This window comes from Psittacula echo (genome assembly GCF_963264785.1).
Source record: "Psittacula echo genome assembly, chromosome: 10".
Classification (NCBI taxonomy): Eukaryota; Metazoa; Chordata; class Aves; order Psittaciformes; family Psittacidae; genus Psittacula; species Psittacula echo.
The window spans coordinates 18814888-18840819 of record NC_137741.1 but is presented as its reverse complement, the minus strand read 5'-3'; the positions used below and the strand labels follow the sequence as shown (position 1 = coordinate 18840819).

The window sequence follows — 25932 nt, the reverse complement described above, 5'->3', positions numbered from 1 at the left end:
GCCTGAGTGTGCCAAACAGTCTGGCTCTTCAGTATAAAAAGCAAATTGGAAGTTGGGACTATAGTGCTTTAGCAGTAAGCAGCTTTAATCAATGCTCAGCTCAAAGACCCTGCCTGCACTGAAAAATTAGAGTGGCTCCACAGGGCTTAATTTGGAGAGTGATACAAAAATGTGTCAAAGCCTTCTCTTCTCCACTCCCCCCCCCTCCGCCCCAACCAGTTCTTCTGTTTTCCTCCCAGTAATACCAATTGTCTAATAGTCTACATAAAGTTATAAGGATTTCTACAGAGGCCTCATAAAATCGGTTTAATACCCATAATACATTTATAAAATACCCACTAATACTGTATGTTATGTATATTTACTCTCGCACAAGGAAGGGACAGATTACCAGCCTTATCCTCTTCCTACTTTCTCTGCCTGTCTCCCAATCACTGCAGGATCCTTACGTGTACATTATACCATGTACAGTCCTAATGATGAAAAAACATGCTTTTTTCAGCTGTAGTGCCAGTTATCAGATGTGAGTGTCCATCTCTGTATCTGCCACTCAGAGTCCATGGAGGTACTTGCAAATTATTTGTTTTAAATATACTGAGCATTGAAATTAAATCTTGATGTTTAGAACTAGTGGGCTTGAAAGCATTCGGATTTCCTCTCACTACAGGAACAAGATCTACCTTTGTATGAAGCATCAGTGACATTTGAAAAGTGAGTCTCTGCAAAATTGTACATTCATGTCTGATAACTGCAAAAGTAAAGATTAAAACTTTAGAGTACTGCATTTAAAACCAACCATAAAACTAGTAAATAAAATTTGTTGTGGTATTTGCTGAAAATTTGGTTGAGGCAGGCTCTGCTTAAAGAGCACCACATTATCTTTTTCTGTGGGTATAACAGCCAGCATATGCTGCATTCAACAGGAAAATATCAAGCAAGGGAGAATAAATAATATTACCAGCCTCATCAGCGATTTCTTTATAAAACCCTGATGTAAATTTCTAGAGCTCTGGTGCAAGAGCATTTCCTTGGCCTGGGACAAAATACACGTGCCTTTGGCCAAGCTCTCACCAAAACCTCTTGCTGAACAGAACCTGGGCTGCGCTAGCAGTGATAGCTAAGTAACAACCAGTATTTATGTAAGTGTTCACCACTGTATAGTCAAAGCCATCTACAATAAATACACTTCCCAGTAATGTGATACCAAATATAACATTCTCTTATTCACATTTCTGCTTCAGTGCACAGCTCATTGCCAGAGGCAATGTTTTTATGAAAGCAGAGAGTTTAATGAAATTAACCGTATTATTATTTAGTTTGACTGTCACAGGACTAACTATTATTCAGAGTAATACTATTTTTCAATACATCTGTATATACTAGTGAAAAATACATGTATGTGGGTTCTCCTTATCAGTTTACTCCAGTGAGAGTCTAAGAAATGTGTGTCATTGAATTAAGCATTGTACTCCCTTTACTTACAACTCCCATTTGGCACCCACAATAAAAAAAGGATTGATAGCAATTCAAGGAACTGCTGACATTCAGAGTGAGTTTTTAATTAGAACTCTTCTTGGCTTAGCATCTTTTTGCATCTTGTTAGAATCTATGTTCCTTTGCACTTCTCAGAGATATTTAAGTACAAGAGTCACACAAATGCCTGATGGAAAAGACAGATGAGTCAAACTGTTGGAATGCTCCCAGGGCAGCAGTTCAGACTGCTAACTCTTCAGACTTTTTCCTCTTCTAAATGTCAGATGTGTCACCAATTGAACAGCCATTGCCTGAAGAGATTTGATTATGTGCCACCATCACCCCTCTTGATTAATCAAAGCAGCAAGTGAAAAATAAGAATATGTTCTCTTTCAATTTTATTCCTAACTCCCAGAAGGAAAATCAGTAACTCCTTTGCTTAAGTAATAAAAAGCAAATAGTGAGGGAGGTGGTCAGAGTATCTCTTGGTTTTTACAGGATGATGCAATAAATGAAAGAAAGCAAAAATTATGGAGAAAAATAACCAAGTTTCCAATTACAAAGAGAATTTGCCTTTTTATAGAGTTGTATGAAATAACTGGGTATCTTGCAGGTATACACTTTCTACAACACTAAATTAGAATGGCAAAGAATGTTGACCTGATAATAAACCATAACCTGTATCTCCCTGCCTGTTTTTCAGGGCCACAAAAAAGCTCAGAAAATAAAGATCAGCACAGACCAACACACTAAATCATCAGCCCACCATGAGTCTTCTTTTGACAGGTAAACATATTTGTTTCACAAGCATATTCCTTATATTGTCTTTTCAGGATATTAGTCACTGTTGTTTAATTTCCTTAAGTAAAAGAAAACTCAGTGAAATTCAGTACAAAAAGTAAAAGAAAGTTAAAATCCAGGCAGCCATATCTGCTTGTGGACTACAAATCAACTGAAGTTCTTGTATGCCTCTAGATTTTAGTTTTATAATCTATTTGAGGTAACTGGTTTACTGTAGAATGAATCACAGAAGTAGAAATTTTAGCCTGTCAGAAGCATTTTCATTAAAATACATTGCTTTTCCTATGAGGTTTAAAAAAATCCAAAGCAAATTCTAGCCAGTATGTTAGAGTTCAGTGTCTCGTAACTTTCTTACTTGAAAAAGGGTCCATAGGTGAACAAAATAGGCTTGATTCCAGCTGTAAATTTCTGCCACACCAACTTCACATCAAGATTTGGAAATTAAACCCAAAAGCAATACGAGTGGTTTGTGATAACCTAATAGATGGAGATAACATCTTTCAAAAACCAGAGGTTTTCCTAGCTTAAGAAAAACTTCTTCTTGGTTTTTGGGAACATTTTTGCTTATTTTGCTCACATTTGGTTGCAGGGACACATCAGGAAAAAAACTTTACCTTTGAAAAACCTGTAGTATGAATAAACACCCTTTTTTCCCCCATTTATTTTTAAGCACTCCTTTCTAGAATGTAACATTGAGAGTCCCCCATATTTTCATTAAAATGTTATCACAACTGACAAGGGTGTCAAACCCAGGAAACTGAGGGAGAAAAATCTTCAACAGTATATTAAACACCAACCCACTGCAAGTCCCATTCCTTACTATTCAGAGACAGGCTTCAAGTTTCAGAGAAATCAGATCTTCACCACAGATAGATTAAACAGCAATACTACTCCACTTAGTAGATGAAGGCTGAAAATATGTTTTCCTGATAGAGGCCAGTTTCAGTGGAAACTATTTCACTGATCATTTAACCATCCTCAGAATATGCTGTGATTTAGTAGCTTCAGATACTGTTTTTCCATATTCTGCGAGAAATGGAAAACTGTTTTTCCTTAGTGTATTAAAAATGGATGATCTCTTCAGAAAGTCTCACTCTTTCACACACACAAAACCTGATTATGACCCATTTCTTTGATCAAGAGAAATCTCTGTTAAATGCTTGATAGACTGATTCTTCACTGCAGATAAACTATATGATTAAAAGGAAAAATAAACTTCCCAATATAGACAGGCACCATTTTTAAAAAAGACATCCTTTTCCATTAAATGTCTAAACATGCATGAAAAGCTTTGCTAAAAAATGGTAAAAGTTAAGACTTACCTTGGTCAAATCTCAGGATCTGAGGATGACTGATGCTGGCAACTCCAGGAGCTCACCTTCTATGTTGTTTTATACTATGCCTCTCCCACTACCTGCTGTTGAACCGCTGCTTGTCCACCCATATTGTGTGTAGTTGCAATAATGATTAAGCTATGTTTTGCCATCATTTCTATTATCAAAGTGAAAGAGGTAAGTCTTTGTCAGAATGAAAAATTATGTTCATTCTTTGAATCAAAATTAACTCATCAGTCTGAGAGCCCTTAGAGCAAGATACTTATAGACATGAAGTGCTTTCTCTTTGTCAATGCAGCCTTAAAAACATTAGACAGGAAGAAAGAGAAACATCTGCACTGATTTTGATTGTTTAATACTCAAGAGTGAAAAAGTGTAAAATCACAAAGCTTATACCACCACAAAAATGCAGGTTCATTGCAAATGACCAAAATACAAGCTGCCTGCAAAGTTTCACACAGCTGACATCAACAAACCAGTTTCAACATTCTTACCGTCTTTTTAAACACCTGCTATTCACAAACATCAGTCAATCCAGAATTCTCTCTTTCACACATCTTTCTTTATATTCTATGCTAATATTTGCTTTCTAGACCAGTGGTTTACACATTTGGAAAACAGTGCCCCACTACTGATCTATATTGGCATATAAATATATAGTTGATATTTATATTTTCAAATTACTAATTATATTTTTAAAGCATTTTGTTTAATCCAAACTCAGCAGTAAAGTTCTTATTTGTATTTAATGAAAAGCACAACTTATATAACAAAGCTTCAGAAGTGCATGCTGACCGAGGCTGTATCAGCCACAGGTGCAGAAAGTCATCGTACAAGGTGAGTTAGTACATCAGACAAGTAAGGCATATTTACTCTTACTAGTAATGCATGGACCTACAGCCCTGCTTCTGCAAATGCAACCATCAGGCCTGAAGGATGCAACTGTCCACCTAACTACACTTTGTTGCCTGAAGGTAACATTATCCAAAAGCTATCATTATGTCAAAACATCTCAGGTTAATGGGAACTGCATGGGCTGCTTACACAAACATTTTTAAAACTTAAGCCCTTTTTACATGGGATATCTTTGTGTACACAGCCTGAAAGTATTCATGCAATGGAACTGTGCATATCTTTAAATGTCATGCTAACGCACATTTCCTGTACAATAACTTTCCAACAGTTAATAAAAAACCTGATCTTAAATAGACTAAAGTACACAGACCAATTTTTCCCCTCCAGACATTCAAAATATAACTTGATATAACCTACTACCTCTGATACTGATGTGTAAAGGAATTTTTAGAGAGATGTTGCGGCCTCACTAGAAACAACACTGATTTATTTTGGGGTTTTTTCCCCTCCTCCTTCAATGCTAAGTCCATCTACCTTCTGTGATTCACTTGCTCCTTACTGGTTTATTCCTTCACCTGACATTGTAATCCTCTGAGCAGGCGAAAATAAACAGAAGAGTTTTGGTATAGTTGTTCCTATGGAGCATGTCAATCAAAGATTCCACAAGGTATCAATAACAAGGTTTCACCTTTTAAGTAGCTTCTTGATGGTTACAAAATACATTTTCTGCAGATATTCTTCTATCTGTTTTAAAGAGGAAGAATAAGTTTCAGCTAAGAATAAAACTTCAAGAAAACTAATACTGATTTTTAACTCTTGCTTATTACAGACCTTCCTTCACCCTTTACACAATTATTTAATACCTGAAGCACAGAATCTGATTGCTTCCAGTTAGGCATCTAGCTGGAAATTCCGACTTACACACAATTATTAAAATACATATGACCATCTTTAAAATCATAGGGTCAGCTAAGGAAACAGAAGTATAGGATGATATTAGAAATATTACAACGAATAACACCCTATTTATAAATGGAAGCACAAAATTTTGTTGAGCACATATGAATAGTTTTGAATAAACAGTATCCATTCCACATTGAAAAGCATCACTAAGCTCAGCATACACGCCTGTAGTGCTTCTAAACAACTCAGTTTCCTATTCATTTTCCAGCTGTTAGTTACGTTTCCAATTTCAACAAATGATTTCATATGACATGATCGAAAAACATCCAATCCTGAGTACACTGGTACTCACACAAACGAAAGAAGGAAACAGACAGAAAAGTTTGCAGCACAGACAAACCTTAAGAGTTAATCTTTGGAACATGAATAGTTTTGTACCGTTTCAAACTTAGTACCTAAGGCACACAACAATTAAACTGTCCCATATCTGAAACAGCATGATATGTCAGTCAGCATGGAGCTTCTCTTCAGCTTTGCATTTACATTCATATTATAAAGCAGCAGTCAGTTTTGAAAAACCTAGCTTCTCTTAATAGTAAGGAATCTGAAAAGTGACTAGACATGGCAGAGTAAAATAGTTTAACTGGATTCTAATATAGATTAGCACACACAAAACTATTCTACATAACCACAGGAAAAAAAACCCTAATCTGAGTCAGCAACCACCGGTCTGGCACAACACAGCCATCCGGATACAGGTGTGCTTCTGCTCTGCAGAGAAGGTGTGAGAGGGTGAGCAAGTGAATGTGCGTGTGTGTATGTAAAAATAGCAGCTTCTCATTTGTGGATCCTGTTTCTCCTCTGTGTCCAGTATGGTATCTTCTTACCCCAGTAACAAAAATATTTTGGCTGCTATTTTTGCTTCTACTAGCACTGCACAGTTTAGTACAGTTAGTGGTGCTGGTTTCTGATCTGGACTTTGAAGTCACTGAATTATAATTGTAAAGTTAAACTATGTCCTTCATTTAACCAATGTGCAATCCACATGAAATTAGCTTATTTTCAAACTCTGCCCTGAAGCAAATGTTACCACCAAAAAAAAAAGAAAGAAAAAAAGGAAAAGTCCAATCTCAAGTTGGGTTTGCAGGGCTAGCAATTGAAAAGGGCATCTTCTCATCTGTAAACAAAGAAAGGATTGTGTGGGAAGGACTCCACACACAATGATCCTAAGTGTCATCAATGCCATTTTTACAAGTTTTCAAGTTCTTTTTACAAGAACAGAACACGTATCAGCTAATTTCATTGTGTTAAGAAATTAGGCATTATGTAATGCTTGAATTCATGCTTACCTTTAGCAATACCTAGTATCAAGGTAACCCATATACTGTAAAATAAGTTGATGTTATTCATGTCATAGCCACTGAAGTTACTTCTGTGGATATACTATCCAGCCTATTTTTATCATTTGTTTTCTTTTTAAAGATACTAAAATGTACTACTTTCTAACCATAAAAATCACTATTTCTCACAAGGAATACTTTCAAGAATCCTTGCTTCAATGTTCTCTCTTTCGCACTGCATTCTAGGTACATGAATATATTTTTGTCAATTCTTGCTATGCTGAGTTTGATCCTACACAATCCTATTTATTTTTTATAGCTGTAATAACTGTATCTTTAAATGTTTTCATTAGGTATTGCATGTAAATAGACAGAAACAGAACTGAAAGTCAGCTACATACCAGCTCATTAGTCTTACATTCTGTTATATCTGTGTTTAGTAGCTTGAGATTTAAATAGAATTGCTGAATATTTTAGTAACCAAGTACAATACAGTATTTGGTTTTTTTAAGTTTAAAAGACCTATTCAAGTACACACTTATTAGTTGACATCCTATAAAAACAAACACAAAATATAATCCTTTGAATTCCCTAGTAGCAAATTCCTGTTTCTATGGGTGGAAACATCTGAAATCATTGGACACAGATCTCTGAGGAAAACATACTAATAACATGGTATCTCCCAAAAATAAAAAGTGTGCTGAGTAGGTAGAGGCTTAGATTCAATATTTCAGTCCACTGTCAATTATCTGAATAGTTTGAGTGTTTCCCCATCCCTTTCTTTCTCTTTTTAGAAGAAAATGTATAATAATAAGATGTATAAACAAGTTACCAACTAGATTTCATTAAAGAGTCCTTTCAGAACCACTGTCCATCATTATCATCATCTTCCTCCTCATGGTCCAGATAGAGAAGAGCAACTTTCTTTTCATCAGAAATAACTGACCTTTGGTCTACCATTCTTTGCAATTGCACAATTTTATCAAACTCATTATTTTCATTCTCTGCCATCTGTGACTGACTAACAGAAGGATCTTGGTTATTGGATACGAGCATTGTTCCTTGCTGTTCTCCACTTTTTATGATAGATATTCCACCCGTATTGGAAACATCCATTTGAAAAGTATAGGATGTTTCCTTGGATCCTACTTTAATATGCTTTACAGACCTACTGCTCTCCGATGACTCTTCTGTTTGTGAAAGGTCTTCTGTTGTTTCAGAAGTAGGTCTTGTGAAGATTATTTCCTCAGTGTGAGTTTCTACAGGACTTATTTTAACATGCCTGTAAGATCTACTGGTATCTGAGCTTCCTTCATTCTCTGAAAGATGTCCTTCTTGATAAATGAGCTGTGGAGTTTCAGAAAGGGAGCCCTGATAGATGATTCGTTCAGTGGTTTTAACTCCCACTTGACCTACTCTATAATGCTTTACTGAGCCTCCTGAAAGAGTCTGGTCTTCCAGTTCACTGATTTCTGTGTGCTCAGAGACGGGCCCATGGTAGATGACTTTTTCAGCTGTCATAAACTCTTGGGGACCCAACTGAATATGTCTGACTGAACTTTCTGTCTGTGAGAAGCCTCTAGTGTCACTGACCTCCACTTTACCTGAGATTGGTCCTTCAAAGATAACTTGCTCAGTATGACTCTCTTTTGGACCTAATCTGAAGCGCATTATTGATTTGCTGGAGTCTACGGACCCTTCTGTCTGAGAAATGTTACCTGAGCTGTTGAGCTCCAGAGAGTCGGAAATAGGCCCTTCAAAAGATACTTCTTCAGTTACTTGCCTTGTTCCTACTGTGACGTGTCTTGTGGACCTATTGAAGTCTCTTGAAAACTGGGAAAGATTTCCAGAATCAATCTCTTCTGCAGCTGTAGAAATAGGGCCTGTGTAAATTACTTCTTCTGTAGTAGAAATAGGGCCTGAATAAATGACTTCTTCTGTGGTTTGGATTTCTTTAGGACCCAGCTTAAAATGCCTCACAGATCGGCTGAACTCTGATGATCCTTCTGTCTGAACAACATCTTCTGAAGCACTGATCTCCACTGTTTCAGCACCAGGCCCTTCCTGCACGATCCGCTCGAAACTCTGAACTTCTGCTGGACCAATTCTAACATGCCTTATGGTGTTGGTCTCATCAGTAGATCGTGGCGAGTAAGAGACTTCTTCAAAATCTGAAGCTTCAAAAACTGAACCGTCATAAATAACTTTTTCAGTGGTATGATACCCTGTGCTACCAGTTCTCCTCACTGTGGAGGAGTTGTAGATTTCTTGATCAGCCAAAGGACTGTATTTGTCACCATCTACTTCTATATTGCTTCCACCATCAACAACTCTCTCTGAACTCTCTTTTCTCAGGGAATGCAGTGTTGCCTTCTCCTTCTCACTTGCAATTACTTCATCAAGCTGAGCTGCATCGAATTCATCAGTATTAAGGGTCTGTGATAGATTGACTTCAGCAACAATAGTCACCACACCAGCATCCTCCTTTTGATCAACTTTTTTGATATCGAATTCTAAGCTACTGGAGTCAGCTTGACTTTCTTTAGTTAATGCAGATAGCTCCTCTTTCACACTGTCTGGGAGACTGCCCTCTAACTGCTCCAAAGCTTCCTTCAACTGCAGTTTAGGGTCCTTTGTTTCCTTTGATAAAAGCCCTTTTATTGAAGTCTGAAATTCATGGGGAATTTTAATTTCTTTTTCAATAACCATGGATTCAACATGAGATGTTTCAGCTTCAGGATGCTCTTTTAAAATATGGGCACTTGCTTCCTCCCCTACCACCTGATACGTTTCTTCTGGAGAGCTTACACCATCCCTCTTACTTTGTGTGCCTTGTAAAAATTCATCTTGCCAAGAATACTTAATAGTTGATTCTTCTTCTATATGTATCTGCCCATATACTGAGTCATCGTCTTTTTCATTAATAATGGGATGATCATCAGGAACAGACACAAAATATTTTTGTTCAGTAGGTGAGTCATCTTCCTCAGTTACTTCTTCCACATGAGTGAAACTCTCGTGGCGTGGTTTCTTCTTTTTAACATCTTCATATGTGAACGTTACGCTTTGCTCCTCCTCACCGTAACGCCTATCTCTCTCAGGGAATGTATCTTCCACTTCCTCTACTTCAAAAGGTGTGGAAAAATCAGCCCTTTCATCAGTGGCATAATCTACTGGCTCCTCTACAATCTCAACATTAACAGACGCATTCTTTCTGCCCTCGTTGCTTTTCAGGCCATGATGTACTATATCCTCTATCTCCTCTTTGGAAGGAGTTCCCTCAACACCCTCTCGAACCACTTTTCTAACATCCTGGCTTGATAGACCACCTACATCAGCTTCACCAGAAATATCTATGTTTTCTTGAACTTGAGATTGCACTGTGATCTCAGTCTTTATTTTCCCATCATCTGGTTCTTCTTTCTTATTAAAATAGGTCACTTTTGTGTCTGTAGATACTTGTGAACTAGACGAATGTGTAAAACTTCTAAGAATGTCAGCAACAATATTCTCTGCTATATTTTCAGTTGACAGAGATCCCGTTTTATGACTTCTGTCACTCATTTGCCCTTCATCTTTCAAACTGGATTCTGCTTCTGAAATCCTCACTTGGTGAATTTCAGCAGGCTTAGTTACATGCTCATCTGTTTCTCTTCCTATGGAAGTTTTAATACCTTTTAACCTTATATCTTCATTACTGGGAGATTCTTTGTCGGGAGCAGGTTTTTCAATAGTGATAGGTATCTCAATGACTCCTTTGCTTCTCGATTCCGAAGCTGCATTTATATCCTTTTTGATTGATTCGCTTTTCAAAGTTCTTGCATTAGAAATATCACTCCCTGTTAACTTCTGGTTAATGATTTCCTCACGGACATATGTTTTCTCCTCCATTTTCCTTCCAAAATCAACATTTCTTTCTTCTTTAAAGGATTTCTCATCTGTTTTCCTTTCCTCCTCCTTTGTTTGTTTCTCTGGCTTATCTTTTTCTTTCAGCAGAGATTTATCTTGAGTTGGTTTGCTGCTTCCTCTGTTTTCTTTGCATGTGGTCCAAGTTTCAGTTATGGTTTCTTCATATTTAGATGGTTTATAATTGGTATCCAGCTCATACATTGGGAATCTAGTGAAGCTTGGTTTTGTTCTTCTATTTTCAGTAGTCCCAGGCTTTGTGTCAGGCATGTGGTCCTTGTCTGATCTTTCAGTATGTGCTGATTTTGAAAAAGATACTGTGGATGAAGTCGTAACTTCCATTTTCTTTCTGTCAGGAATTGTCTTATGCTGCGTTTCAGTGGTTTTCCAGCTACTGTAAGCTGGAGTAAATGTTCTTGATTCTTTGTGGTCTGTTAAAATCCTTTCATCCTTTCTAACAGTTGTTGAAGGGCGATATAGTGAACCAAGTACATCTCTTCCAAAACCTCTTCCGCTAGCTGTTGTCTGTGATCCAGCCTGTGTTGACCGAGCTGAATAACGTGCAGAACTGCTGGTATTTGTCACTGGCATCCTGCGTCTTGTATCAGTGATCCTGAGAGCTGGTGAAGCTTTATTTCTATTCTTTTCTTGATAAGTAGAGTAAATATCAGTGTAGTCATAGGAAGTGTTTATAATATCTGCAAAAAGAGCATAAGTAACCATACATTAAAATAATGGCTTGTATCTAAAATAATACAGAACAGAGGGCATGAACTGAGAAATTTATAGTACATTTTTGAAAGAAAACATGCATTTAAATATCTATGTTTTCTTGAACTTGAGATTGCACTGTGATCTCAGTCTTTATTTTCCCATCATTTGGTTTTTCTTTCTTATTAAAATAGGTCATTTTCATGTCTGTAGACATAATAAATCATAAATAAATTATGCTAATATCCTAGGCTTGGTTTTTTGTTTCGTTAGTCAAAGTGGCCTGAAGTTTCTCAGTTCCTATTGAGAATTAACAGTGTATCTGCCATCACGTACTAGAAAATGAAAACACAACTACAACCCTTGATAACCACAAGATACAATGAAGTACAACAATCTATGCAATTCAATAACATGCACTGGGAATCACTGATGGACTCTAAGACCAACCAGTACCACACAACTCAGATCTCCAAATCCTAAGAAGCCAGCCACATCTCCTCTGATTTTTGGTAGTGTTTCCTACTCTGGTACCACCAAAAGTGCCTGAGCTCTGTCTGCAAAAGTACTTGCTAGTCCAGATCAAAACTGCCACGGACAGTGCTAACAATTTAACAGCATGAGCAATTCTATGTGAGCATTTCAGCCTAGGCGCTAGTCTGTTCAATTCACTACAGGCACAGCCTTCACATCTCTTATGGGACTACTGCCTATGATAGCCCAATGATTTTAACACCACATGTTGATAAACTCAGGAGTATTATGGAGACTAATTCTGCTACTAATAACAGTGGCCATAGCAGTCAGATCGAAGGTCCGTCTTATCTAGTATCCTGTGTACAGTGACCAGAAGTAGATATATAGGGAAGTGTGTAAGGACAGGGCAAGTAGATAGCGATACTTCCCTGGTATACTCTCACAGCCTCCAGAGATTTGCAGCTCCTAAGACAGAAACGGTATCTTTATGTTTAGTAAGTCTTGGATTTTTCTTTCATTACTCTGCTAAAATTTCTCTTTAAACCCACCTACACTTTTTAACCCTCATGTGCCTCATGATGATGAACTCTGTGGTTTTAACTACATGTTTTGTTAAATACCTCTTGCTTTATACTTCAAAGCTCTCTTAAGAACTATGGGTATCAAAAAGCTCTTGCACTATTAGAGCTATTAAACACCACTCCCTACTTTCCTCCTCCACTTGAGTCCCGATTTTATGAATTCTCATATAGAATAGCACTATGCTGATTTAAAATATTAACACTCAAAACCAATATTCACTTTGCAATGCACTCATAAAAAGTATTCTTCAGGAATACTCTAACACAATAGTTTGCAGTTATATTTAATTCAACATCCATTTTATAACACTCAATTTTTACCTTGAGGCAATTTCCCTCCATACTGCTCTCTCCATGTAATAATCCACTGGTTGCTCTCCCCTTCTAACAAAGCTCTGCAAAACACAAAAATGCATTCCAGAAAAATGTTGGGAAGAATAATCACATTTAACATTTCAAAGTCTTAGAAACTGAAACAATTATCCTGCAGTTGGGTCAGATCCCAAGTGCTTTTTCACACCCCATGTTTTTGCTACTGGGAATGAAAAATCCTCAGCATCTTCCAGACTCATAGTTTGCAGAGTCCAGTTCATGAGACAACGCAATGATCTGACAGCAACAGCCACAATACAGTTTTGGATCAAATCTTCCACATAAGCCAACAAACTGCTTCCTGACATGGAAAGATCCACTGATTTCCGCTATGGAATCATACAGGCTAACAAATTTTTCCAGAATGATGATCTTATAAGAGTTAGGAGAAAACTGACAGATATTCAGTAAAGCTTTCTCAGAAGAACACACGGAGATGGTTTATAAAGAGAAGACAAAATTGAAAAGAATATTTGCAAGTAAATAGTCAGCAACATTCCTGCTGGTAACACAGTACCAAAGATGTCCTTGCAGTGTCATATATGAGGGGACCGTTACATCCAGGATTTGTACATTTATCCTTTTCAAATGAAAACTGAAGGAAAGTATTAGTTCTACTGTCAAACGCTGGCTAGTGCAAGAGGAAACAATTTACAGTATTAAAGTAACTATTCTTAGTTCCTATTCAATCGGAAATTAGAAACATATTTTACAACAAAGGACTAGGAAAATCCCTTGTGACACTGCTTGGTTTTCCCACTGTTCCTCAGCCTTCCATTCATCCTTTTTGCAATGACTCCATAATAACTTCTGTAGTCCAGTTCCACAGGACTACTGTGGTCAAGGCTTTCTCTTGTTGACTAACCAAGTCATCATGGTAGCTCAGCAGCAATTGCTCAGAAAGGGCCAGGACACCAGTTTGCTTACCTTTACCTTCTGGAAATTACATTGGTACAAATGAACAGCAGAAGCAGGCAACAACTGTTAATAATGCTCTTCATCATTTTGTCTACTATTGTTCTTGGTGTGCTGATACACAGAATGGAGACTCTTTGAGTTGCCTTTTCTATGCTGGTGATACACATTAGCTGTTCTTGGAGACATGGTACCCAGCTGATAGCAAGAGAACACTGGCTATCTTTCCTTTATGCCAAACTCTCTTCCTGATACAGCATGGATGTGCAAGGACCATACTTCCTCAAGACCCATCTAACAGTAGCCACAAGCTTATTCTATTCCTGAATAAGGTTACTACCCACCGTGTTGTGCTTTCTGCAGTGGTGGAAAAAACTCCAGATGTACATTTCCCACAGAAATTAGCACAACTGTGGGGCAAAATACTTTCAGGAGTAATTGCTTTGCACTGAGAATATTCCAATAGGCACACAGCATACTCTTGGGAGGGAAAAAGACTAACTGCGTTCTCTAGAATTACTCAACTGCTCTAAAAAAACCCAAACAAAATTGTTGGCTTCTTCCATATACCAAATACAAAAAGTAAGTATTAGGGTGATCTTATTCAGTCCTACAAGTTTAGAGATGGTTCTTCATAAGACTGAGCCCCAGAATTCCTGATAATTTCTCTGGAAGTCTTTCTGTGCTTTCCTTCCCTCTTGCTGTCCATATGCTTTTGCAGGTACTTAAGCTACATAATTCCCCCCAAGAAGAGTGCTCAACTGCAGCATTCTGGTGCAACAGCCTAGAAATTCTATGGCAGACTCTTTCAATACACAACGGAACACTATAATCAGTACAAAAACTTTAGTGTTTTCGTATTCACTTCAACTAGTGAGGTACTCATTTCATAATTTCCAGTCTTGGAAATGCCAGATGTTCTGCACTGATAACATACAGCTGCAGCATTAAAGTTGTCATGAGTAAAGCTGGAGGATTATGATAGCCAAGGCTTCTGACTCCCTGGGGGGAGGAGTTGAAAGCAATTTAGGATTGTGGTATAAAACACATTTGCTGGGCATCTCTGTCAAAATTAACAAAGCAGGCACTTGAAATGTCATCTGTAGGCTTCACACTTCACATGGCTGATTGCTTTGGACACTTAATGCCTCTTGGGTTTTGACTGCCTCTAGATTCAGTAGGGTAATGCTACATCAGCAAAATATTATTAGTAAGGTTCTTTGCAATCATGGATTTGCCTGGATTCAGAAGAAAAGCCAGATTAGAATTACCTAACATATTTACAGGTCACTTTCCCCCTTAAAACAGGCTCAGATGGACAGCTTTACTTCTATTTTGTTAGTCAAAAAAAACCCCAAAGTAAAAGCAATTTATCTTCCTCCGTATTAAAAGAGGCTTTATAGGAATTAGATGACTTCACCACATACAGACAATGTTTCCCAGACCAAACATCTGATCTGATGAAGCTGAGTGCCAAACTAACAGCTCCAATAGAGACCCTCTAAAGAAGCTGGTGGTGACGCTGCAAAACATATCAAGGTGCTGGCAAAGAAAGTGTTAACCATGACGAAGGAAAACAGGAATGTGGGTAGTTTGACTAAGGATTTCTGGCTGCTGTTAAAACAACAGTTGTTCAGTTGCTGCAGCAACGTATGAAGTCTCTAAAAATAAGCTCCAAGAGGTAACTGTATATGGCAAAGGGCAACAGCAAACAGAAAAGCTGGATATGAAATATTACTACTGAAAATATGATGTACTTGAAAATGAAAAGCAAAGCTTCATGAAACATCTATAAAACCAAACAGTAAATCTGTGTAAATATGCATGCCCTCAAGCTTATCAGATAAGCAAGAAAATGTTAAACTGACTTTGGCTTAATAAACTGTAACGTACTGAGCACTGGCCTGGAAGCCAGTAAACTCTGGTTCTTCCTCAGCTTGAACATAGCTTCAGTTCACACAAGTAATTTTGCTTCTCTGTTCATTTACATCCCTTCCTAATACTGCTCATTTAAACTATAACCTCTTTGTGATGAGGACTGCTTTTAAACTTAAACTGCCTGAAGAATAGGTGTTACTTTCAACTCCATTAACCCTTAAGAATTCACAGTAGTAACAAAAAACATTCCTCCAAGCAGCACTTTTAGAAAATAACCACATCAGCTACTTCCTGGAAATTGGATCCCAAATGACATAAACCAAGTGTTAACACAATGTGTGTAAGTGCTGCCAGTTCAAACTACACCTTTAGCTCATCTTATCATTAACGTCACTTATCTAAAGTTAGCAGTGACGTGCTTGCCAGGCTAAAGCCCACAGTGTGCTGGATGACAACAGAAATAACCACTCCATGAAAGCAGGTGGATGAAATAAACTGGTTGGGGTGGGGAAGAAGATATAAGGATGCAGTGCAAATGTTATCATGGTCATTGACAACAGCAATGACTTTGTTTCAACTACAGAAACCCAGGGACTGTTAGCCAGCAGGTCATAAAAATGCATCCTCTCTATCGTGGGGATTTGGTAAGGAGGTACCAAAAAACAGCCCTCCGGGAAGTAGAATTTTCAGGGGCCAAGACCATTCCACATCTTTTTTCCATCTCAAGATGGGAGGACAAGGACTGTATGAAGAACAGCAAGTAACTGACTGCATGTTAAATTCCCTGGGTGTGGAAAACTCAGAATGGTCTCAAAAGAAAACAAATGCAGCAATGGGACATACTGAATTGTACAAGTTGTAAACCAACTGAAAAAGGATTGCAGGGTGTCCCTGGCAAGTGTATGGAGAGATCCTGACAATGACCAGGCAAAAAGACAAAACAAACAAAAGGCTTTGTAGCCTTCCCGGCTTCAAAATGCAGGGTGGTAACCTAGAACAGAACATTGGCATGGCTCTAGGAGTTCAAAGTAAAGTCTTTTACCCTTCAACAATACCATATTTTAGAGAGGGCAGAAAAACTACTTAACCTATAGCAGAAGCTCTGGGTAGCCTCTGCTATTTGAAGAGAAGCTTCTGATAGCTGAAGAGAAAGGCTTGTTAGTAATTACGATCCTAGGCAGATTTTTCTATGTCCTTTTAGAATTAAGAGTCTTGCACAGTGATTCATTCACCACTTCCCTCTGGAAATAAAACTTCAGAATAGCCTACGTTGTTGCAGTTTTGCTGGGTTCCAAGAACACAGAACAAAACTGCAAGACACTTGATAAATATTTACTTCAACACTGGTGAAAAAGGCTTGGGAATGAAGATTCCCAGGAGATACAACTTCATAAAGGTACCTAAGACATATATCATATGAGATATATATCATGTATATCAGCGAACCTCAGCTCCCAGAGCAGGAAGGGTGAGCAGACTCAGAGAGGAAGTACTCATGGTCTTTGGGGAAGGGTGTTCCTTGCAACAATGATCCCTCTTGCCAGTCCAGGAGCAATGTTGACTAATGGAAAGAACTGGCTTTAAAACCAGATCCATAGTTGTAAAACAAAGAGAAAATACAGGGTGGGAGGTACAAAGAAAGCCCCAAGAAGTAGACCAGATACCGCACCCTTAACCTATAATGCCAGGAGGAAAAATGGTGCCAAGGCCCTCATGGAAACCCCTCAGTAGAAACTCAGTAGAAAGTTCAGGATGTTGAACTAAGTGTGAATAGGTGCCTTTTGTTTTCAATATGGGTAAGCAAGGGTATATGCCAGCATCCTTCATGAAAACAAACTGGATCTGGTTTCACATGCCCTGGTTATCACAGATAAAAAGACCTGTGAGAGGAATGGGATTGTGAAAAAGCAGACAGATGAGCAGTCTGGAATTCTCTTGCTAGACAGCTTACTAACTGGATCCATACTGGCTCCCTTCACAACAGTGCTGATGAAGGCATACAGTAGGAAAGGCATTATTTCCTTAGGGGAGACTAAGAAGAGAATAAAAGTTTATGGCAAAACTCTGTAAATGTAAAAACACAAACCAATCCCTTTTTAGCTTCTGGTATTTCAAAATCATTGTGTTTGCAGGCATTAGATAGCATGTTCTCTGATCTTAGCAAGACTTGTTTCTCTGTTTTCATCTTCCTCAGTAGATAGATGCTCATTTGTCCACTGAAGTCTGCCTTGCGAACGCAATCAGTGATACAAGTGGCATTCACTACAATCAACTGAAGAAACCCAATAGGTTAAGGAGCTTCTTAACTAGACAACAAATATATGCTGAAGCTGATGCCCAACTGTTCATTCTCCTTTCATTAAGGAGGGCAGGGAATCCTTAGACAAACCAATAATGCTCAGATAATTGGTGATATGACCTCTGGAAAAGTTCTGGAATTTAATGGGCTTACAAGGTTTTACAGAGCAGAAGCACTGATGATGGCTCACTTATTAACTAAGAGAGTGTCCAAACAACTAAATAACTGGGCATTATCATGCCTACTTCTGGATGAATACTAATCATCAAAACAATCCTGATAATGCTGTCATTGTGAAAGTGCTAATCCCATTTTGCAGATGAATAACTGAGGGAGAAAGTTTAAGTGACAACAGTAAAAGCCAACATCAGAGCTAGGATTAAAAGAATGGTATATTTTAGCAAAGTTAACAGAATTAACACACACCAGTAAGGGCCACAACTGGCGACCATTTCCGCAGTTTCTCTTCTACTAGCAATGTTCCAGATACTACTGGCTTTACAAGGATCACAGGGATCCCACTCCACCAACAAACATCCAGGTATTGTTGCTCACCAACTGACTGCAAATTACTTGTCCCACATACTGCTTGTGATTTCATGTCATCCAGAAGCCAGCCTTGGTCTGTACCTCATTGCACACAATACTCAAGGCATCTTGAACAGACCATTGCTTCTCTTTGATGGACTACAGACATCCTTTTCTCACTGACTTGTCATCAAGCTACTCAGAATCTACTCTTTCAAGCTTCTCATTTTCAGTTCTACAACTACAATTAAATTAGGTGAACGCTAATCAACATATTTAAACAATTACATGTGCCATGTAAGTTGACAGCTGGCAACTATGCTATCTAATGTTTTATTGATTGCAATGCAGGGATACTGGCTTCTCAGCTTGTAATCAAATATTGCCTCAACAATTCACATCAAGTTATATCAACTTGACCAGAACTAAGGTTTCTTACATATCACTGCATTTGTTAAGCTATATGTTTTGTCTCCTCTAACGTGTTGTTCTGGGGACAGAGGAATAGAAGGAAATACTAACAGAGATAGTTTTGCTTGAATGATCAAATTACAGTCACCTCTGCCCACTGCAATTCTTATCAGTGTTACTAATTAATAATGCTATTTTACTATTCTTACAGTTTTCCCAGAGATCTCAGACAACTTCACATGTATTAGCAGCCTTCTGAAGGGGTGTTATCTTCCTTTCACAGACAGCACAGTCAAACACAGAATAGTATAGTGACCTATGTCACAGAACAAGCCAACAGCAAGCTAAAAACTCATATTAGGGGCCCATTCACTCTGTTTAACAAACCACAAGACATGCAAGGAGTCTTGATCTCAGACTCTAAGAGCAGCTCTACTTTAAATGCTGGAAAGAGAGTGACTGGGGCTCCTGAAATCTATAAAGAGTGATTTAAATCATCCTCTGATTAGATAATTTAGTGAGACGGCAACTCTTACCTGTAGGTTTCAATTTCAAGGATGAGGCCTGTTTTCACCTGCAGTAGTTCTTGATAGTCCTTCAGGTAATCTGTGATTGACGCGGTCAGGAACTGCTTTTCTTCTTCAAGGGCATCGATTATCCTCTAAACAGAAATATTGATTTTTAGTCTTGAGCTAGCATAGAAATCTGTACACTTGAATGCTTAATAACAAACCTTTTATTTAAAAAGGTAATCTGAGGGAACAAGAAATCACTATGTCACAACACTTCAAAACCCAGAACTGATCAGATAGGACCTCCCCATGTACATTCTGAAATACATGGTTACTGAAGCAGAGTTTCATGCTAAGATTTCATTTTATGCCTTACTAAGCTAGTTACATATTTCAGGAAAACCTATTCAGATGCCCTGTACAAAAATTACCAAGCATACGCAGCAAGGCAAATACATTTATCTATAAATGTGATTTTAATGTAACTCGTTTTGTCATGTTAAGAGCATACATGTTCACACTTGAGATCAGGAATTTCAGCAATTGCTTTACCACAGGAACCTGGCCTATTTCTCTCTATTAGTATTGTCAGTTCCATAGACATGTAGGTGAAAATCATCTGGAGAATTTCATAGTGCCTAGAAGGTGAAGGATGAACCTCCAGTGCTTCCTTTGAGCCAAGTTCTCCACAATATTTGGACACCTGCTTTGTAGTTCACCCAGCTTTGTCCTAACAGCTACTCTGAAGATGTACAAGGGATTGCTCAGCTTCACCTTGATAACTAAACTTCATACCTTCACAGGTGTGTGTAGCTATGGGAGGAGCATAGTTTATATGACACCCACAAATTACTTCAGAGCAGTAGCACTTATGAGATAGGAAGTAAAGCCTGCCCACCTTCCCTGAACCAGTTCTGGAAATGGATAAAGGGACTGATGAGCAGAAATACTCTGAAATACTAAATACTGAATAACTGTACATAACAGAAAAAGCAATGAAGACTTAATGCAATACAATGTTAAGATTTGATTTAAACCAAGACAACTGACTCTCATGCTCTTGAAAAGAGCACCACAGAAAGCAAGTGCTTTAATCACTGGTGTTACCTCCAAGGGCAAGTTGCCATCTTGCAGAAAATAAGCCCTCCCCTGATAACCAAGAGAAACTTGTTCAGTACAGACTTAGAACTAAAAGTATTGGTATTAGCTGTTCACTGTGGTTCTTAATAGTTTCCTCACTGTGGAGAGAATCTACTAACCCAGATCAATCCTCAGCCAGCAGGTTGATGCTAACTGAAACACTGTAAGTAATACTTTGTTCTGGAGGCTGTATCTTCCAATACATGTGGATATATCTCTCTTTATAACCCATATTAATCCATTTCTTCATTTGCATTTACAGCCGTTGTTAAATTATAGTGATTATACTGATGTTTTCTGTGACACAACAAATCTTTCTCACATTCCTCTATATACCTAAAACGCCCTCTTTTATGGCAGAAGAAACCATATCCACATCTGATAAAGCACTATCGGCCACCCAGCAGCCTCATCCAGACTGCAGTGGAGGTAACACCCTGTACAGCCACGCACAGCAGCAAGCAGAACCACTGACCTTTAGCGGCTCTAAAGCAACAATCCTATTCAAGAACTGACACAATGGAAAATCCCAAGATGAGAAGGAAAGAAAAGTGCCAGGCCCTTCTTTTAAAAGGGAAAGGCTCTCAAGCAAGAATGGACAGTGTGTTGAGAAAGCCAGAGGAGTAAGCAAAAAGAGCAAAAGACAAGGAAGACCAGATCCCTGTGGGCTCAACCCTTAAACGTGTTAAGAGTCCTTTACCCCCAAGTTCTGTAGTCTGGGTTTGAAAAGCCACGTAGGTTATACCCACTGGATTTGAAAAGCACTTGGAACCCAAAAGTTTGAGTTAATGATTACCATAAGGGGCTAGAGAACCCAGCCAGTTGTATAATAGTTCCAAAGAAATTCATTCCAACAGGAGCAGACATTGTATAGACGAGATGGCAGGCAGCCAGTCATCCAGCCCTCCAGCCACTGATGCTTAAACACAATGTGAGGGACAACTGGTCTCAAGTCCTGCTCCTAAGCATGCCAAAAAGTACATAAACCACTTCAGCAAAGTTTGGGAGACTGAAAAGTAACAAACTTCCATTTTGCCACAGGTAACCTGCGTTGCAATTGCATTAGCTTCACACAAGACTTTCTGGGAAAGATTTGTTTCTCAACCACATCAATCCCATGCCCCCCCGAATCCCAGCAATGCCCTGCTAGAACTAAGTAACTGAATAGAAGTGATTTTCTCACCCTTCACATATTCCTTTCCAGGCAGCAGTGGGAAATTTTAGAAGGGTAGTAGGAGGAAAAGAATTTACTTGGGTTGTCCAAGCTGCACCTACTCAGGGAATAATGAGAGTATTTCAGGTTCCAGCCCCTGCCATCTGGTACTATTTACTGATCCCACAGCTCACGCAGTGGCTCAGCAGGAGAGGAACTGACACTGCGCTTAGCTGGCTAGAAACTGGTGTACAAAAAAATGCACAGGACATACAGATACTACATGTTCATTTGCAAGATGCTTTCTTCTCTGGAGCTCACAACACTGCCACAGGAGCTGATCCTAAAACCACCATATTAGTGATAATATCTGCCTCATTTCAAAGCAGCAGGACGAGCCATGTCCTCTTTACATTCAAAAACTACAGGGCTTTCTCAAATCACAGAGTTTCTCCGTAAGTATTGCCACAGCACACAGCTAAAATCATGGAAGCAGGAGACCTACTGAGTTCACCCCTTTAGCACTCATGGCAGTGCAAATTTTCCAAGCAATGTATGATTTACAGCTTGCCTCCTTCAGCTAAATTATAACTCCAAAGACATATTTCTATTTAACATCGATGAAAGCTTTAGTGAGGATAAGGACAGTGCAGGAGGCAAAGATGGACATATAAGGCAACCAGATGATATATGGAAAATATGAATAAATCTAATTGCCACTGCAGCTGCAATGCACAACAATCACTTGACTTAAATCTGTACATACCTATCATTTCTATGTGACACCTTACAATAAATAAGCATAAAGTAGATGCTTTTTAAAGAGTAGTTTAAAATCCATGCTGAGCATACTGTAGCTAATAAAAGAAACAATGAGGGAGGAAAAAAAGCTTTCATCACAAGAACAAAACCTCTAACAGCTGCTTCTACATATCCTGTAAGTTTTCTTCCTGGATGTGAGCAGAAGGTATTTTATTTCTCATGTACAGTAGACTGGCCACTGGAAAAGGCTTTTCTCATCAGAAACCAAACATTTTAAATATGAAGTTGCTTGGAAGCTATAAACCTTATAATAGGACTTTCACCAGAATGCAAATACTATCTAGATACATAGTCAAAGATCAGACAGCTCACATGTTTTCAAGTTGACTATCAAAGCACTTCTTTCTTTGTATTACTAAGGTTTGAAGCCATTGTTCCTGTAAAATCCAAAGCAGACCAGATGCTTCTGGGAGTAAAATAGAAGTTTGTTGTGTTGGTATCAAAATATCAATCTATTTTTGAGATTCAGGACAATTCAAGGGCACACATTGATTTCGATTATCTATTTCAATTATCTGACTTCTGCAACAGGCTGTTCTGTCTCCACTTGTTCTCCTGATTAAAAGTCTTAATATATACAACCAGATACAGAGACATCGCACTGGTATAAAAACACCTGGCTGAGGTGAGAGTTTGGTATCTGCAAGCATCCATTCTAATTGCCTTTGAAAAGAAAACTTGCAGCATGGAGTTACGAGTTATATATAATAGGAGCTATATAAAGTGCTCCTATTAAAATAACACCGTATTTAAAGGTTTTCCATTTGAGCCATGCTGATTGGAAGTCAATGACATTTTCATTACAAAACCCTAAAACTGAATAGAGGCAGCAAGGAGGGCAGAATTTGGAAATCCAAGTAACATTAAATATTAGTAGGCTTATGTGTATTTATGTAAACTTAGACACCTTAAAGAATAGGGAAAAAATTAAAAGGTTTATTTTATTCTTTACATTTTCACCTGGCTTTGACTGATGGATTGATTTAATTAATGGGTAGTTTATATATAACATCTTCTAAAGCTTTGGAAAGATTTACATATACAATTGAAAGATCTGTCCTGTCAAAAATGAGGAAAAAAACCCCATAGTTAAAGTCTTTCCGATTACTTCTTACACACCTACCCTGCCTCAGCTCACAGCATCTGCAAACTGTGCAACCTGCAAACAATTTAGCAACACACAAACCCCAGACACACACACACCAACAGGTCCCAGTCCTTTCCCAGCTGCTGGACACAATGCCAGCATTAGCACAGAGGCTCCCACAAACACCCGGCTCCAGCAGAGTGTTACTAAAAGGTCTAACAACAAACAAAAGAAGTGTTGCCCTCAGGAAATCGATCCATGGCCTGGATGATCTAATATGTGCTCTCCACTCCGAGGATGATGAGCTGGTATTTCGCTGTGCCAGCAGTTGCTGATCAGTTCACCCAACATTATTCTGACAGCAAGCCACAGGTGCTAAACCCCCCTGTTGAACAGCACCAATCATCCATCTCGAGCAGATACCTGTCACCTACATCCTTTAAAGCTTTATTTCAAAGAAATCCCACTCTGCTCACTGCCTGTAGCACAGCAATGAGACTGTTGCCTTTAAACAAGTTGCCCTGCCTTTAAACAACTGCACGTTTTCTCTTCCTGCCTTTAAACCAGAAGTTTTCTTAACCACACTGGGCCCAAAAGCTTTTCTCTAGGCTCAGGAGCAGTGTAAAGCAGGAAGAAAACTTGAATCATTCCTCTGAGGGCAGGCAGGTCAACCTCATGTCTCAGAAGAGAAGCTTCGTGTCCCATCACATGAGGAGTTGGTTCACCTGCTCCCAGGGACTGCTCTGTCCCCACCATGCTCACGCCAACCCGAGCAGGAGCACTGGCACACAAGCTCTTGGGTACTGGCCAAAGGCAGGTTGGGAAGGGAGCACCTTCCACCGGGAAGGTGCTTTCAGGGTCACCATCTCCCTTTTGATCCCCATCCCTCACACACAGCTCTTCCCAAATGGAGCACAGGGTCTCAAAGGGACCACAGAAGGGCCCAGCTGTGACAAGCTCTTCCTGCCTGAGGCACTCCACGAAGCAAAGTGGAAGCCCTGGCCAACCACAGAACGAGTGGGAGCCCTCAGAGAGGTTGAGAAACTTCCCACAGGAGGGATGGGAGCTAGTCTACGGGATCAGAGTAGAGATGGGAGCTAATTTACGGGATCGGAGTAGGAATGGGAGCTAGTTTACGGGATCGCAGTAGGGGTGAGAGCTAATTTACGGGATCAGAGTAGGGAAGGAGATAGTCTACAGGATCGGAGTGCCAGGGTCGTGGGAAGTCCGGCTCATGTCTCACGATGGACCAGAACCCCGGGGAAAACGCGAGTGGGAGAGCGGAGGAAGTTTCAGAAGAGCGCCAAAGCAAGCACTGGGGGGCGGGCACGGCTGGAGAGGCCCGGGACAGGCCCGGGACAGGGGGAACACCGGTCGGGGACCGACCCGAGGCGATCACGCACCTGATACTCCTCCACCTCGGTGCCGTGGCGGTCCTGCAAGGCGAGCAGCTCCTGCTCCAGCCGCTCCCGGAGCCCGCACAGCTCCTGGCCTTGGCGGTGCAAGTCCTCCAGGTGCTGCCGGCACTGCCTGCTCTCCTCCCGCAGCAGCTCCAGGCTCTCCCGGCTCCGCTGCGCCTCCTGCTCCTGCAGCACCTGGAGCTGCTCCTGGTAGCGCAGCAGGGTCTCCCGGCAGCTCTGGCTGAGCAGCATCTCGTAGGTCTCCTCCAGCTCCTCCAGGCTCAGCCCGGACAAGGGCGGCGGCAGCGCGGCCAGGTCCATCCGCAGCTTCCGTATCTCCACCGCCTCCCGCCGCTGCCGCTCCGCCAGGTGCCCGTGCTCGGCCTGCAGCTGCAGCAGCAGCTCCTCCAGGGCTATGCACTCTCCCCGCAGCCGCTCCAGCAGCCGCTGCTGCCCGACCAGCTCGGGCTCCAGGCGCCGCCGCATCGCCAGCACCTCCGAGCCCAGCAGCTGCAGCTGCTCCAGCTCCCGCCGCAGCCCGTCCCGCTCCAGCTCCGCTTCCAGCTTCGCCCTGCTCAGCTCCTCCAGCTGCATCCGCAGCCAGGCCAGCTCCTGCTCGGGCACCCGCAGCCCGACCAGCTCCTGCTCCCGCAGCTCCGCCAGCTCCCGCGCCAGAAAGCGGTTCTCCTCCTCCAACTCCCGCACGCGGGACACGAAGACCCGCAGCCGGGAGTTGAGCTCCTGCAGTTCCCTCTTCTCGTCCCATCCCGCTTCCCACCGCCGCCACATCTTGCCCAGGACGCGGGGTCGGGCCCGCGGTACCCCCTCAACTGCTACCACCACTACGCAGCTCCGGCTCGGCTCTGCCGCCACTCCCGGCACAGCACGGCCCGGGACCCACAGGCCCCGCCCCCGGCGCGCAAGGCCCCGCCCCAGTGTCCGCGGCCCTGCCCTGCGGCGCCCCCTGCCGGGCTCCTTCGTCTCCCTCTGGGCTGCTCTGAGGAGGCAGCGGGGCCCTGTCAGGGAGCGCGGCC

At 40.4% G+C, this 25932-nt stretch overlaps 1 protein-coding gene across 3 annotated transcripts; it reads right to left on the bottom strand.

The window, feature by feature from the left end:
* Positions 1-3947: 3947 nt before the first annotated feature.
* On the bottom strand, positions 3948-25771 carry SYNM (synemin). 3 transcript variants are annotated; one of them, XM_080626127.1, is made up of 4 exons: positions 24902-25771; positions 19321-19445; positions 12703-12776; positions 3948-11310 (listed from the first exon to the last, which is right to left on the bottom strand). In XM_080626127.1, exons 1-4 carry the CDS (start codon positions 25685-25687, stop codon positions 7565-7567), a joined length of 4731 nt encoding a protein of 1576 aa, XP_080482253.1. In that variant the 5' UTR covers positions 25688-25771; the 3' UTR covers positions 3948-7564. The 3 variants fall into 3 exon arrangements, with proteins under 3 accessions (XP_080482253.1, XP_080482254.1, XP_080482255.1); XM_080626128.1 differs by lacking the exon at positions 24902-25771 and adding an exon at positions 12232-12265 and having other exon boundaries at positions 3948-11313; XM_080626129.1 differs by lacking the exons at positions 19321-19445; positions 24902-25771 and adding exons at positions 12232-12265; positions 13681-14516 and having other exon boundaries at positions 3948-11313.
* Positions 25772-25932: the final 161 nt, after the last annotated feature.

What these genes read in the sequence shown, in the direction of transcription:
- SYNM (XM_080626127.1), bottom strand. Translation starts at nt 25,687, where the DNA reads ATGTGGCGGCGGTGGGAAGCGGGATGGGACGAGAAGAGGGAACTGCAG. An exon ending in CTTGAAATTGAAACCTACAG is followed by an intron (nt 12,777 to 19,320) that starts GTAAGAGTTGCC and finishes TGTGTTTTGCAG; the next exon opens with AGCTTTGTTAGAAGGGGAGA. An exon ending in TGGAGGGAAATTGCCTCAAG is followed by an intron (nt 11,311 to 12,702) that starts GTAAAAATTGAG and finishes CTCTTTTTGCAG; the next exon opens with ATATTATAAACACTTCCTAT.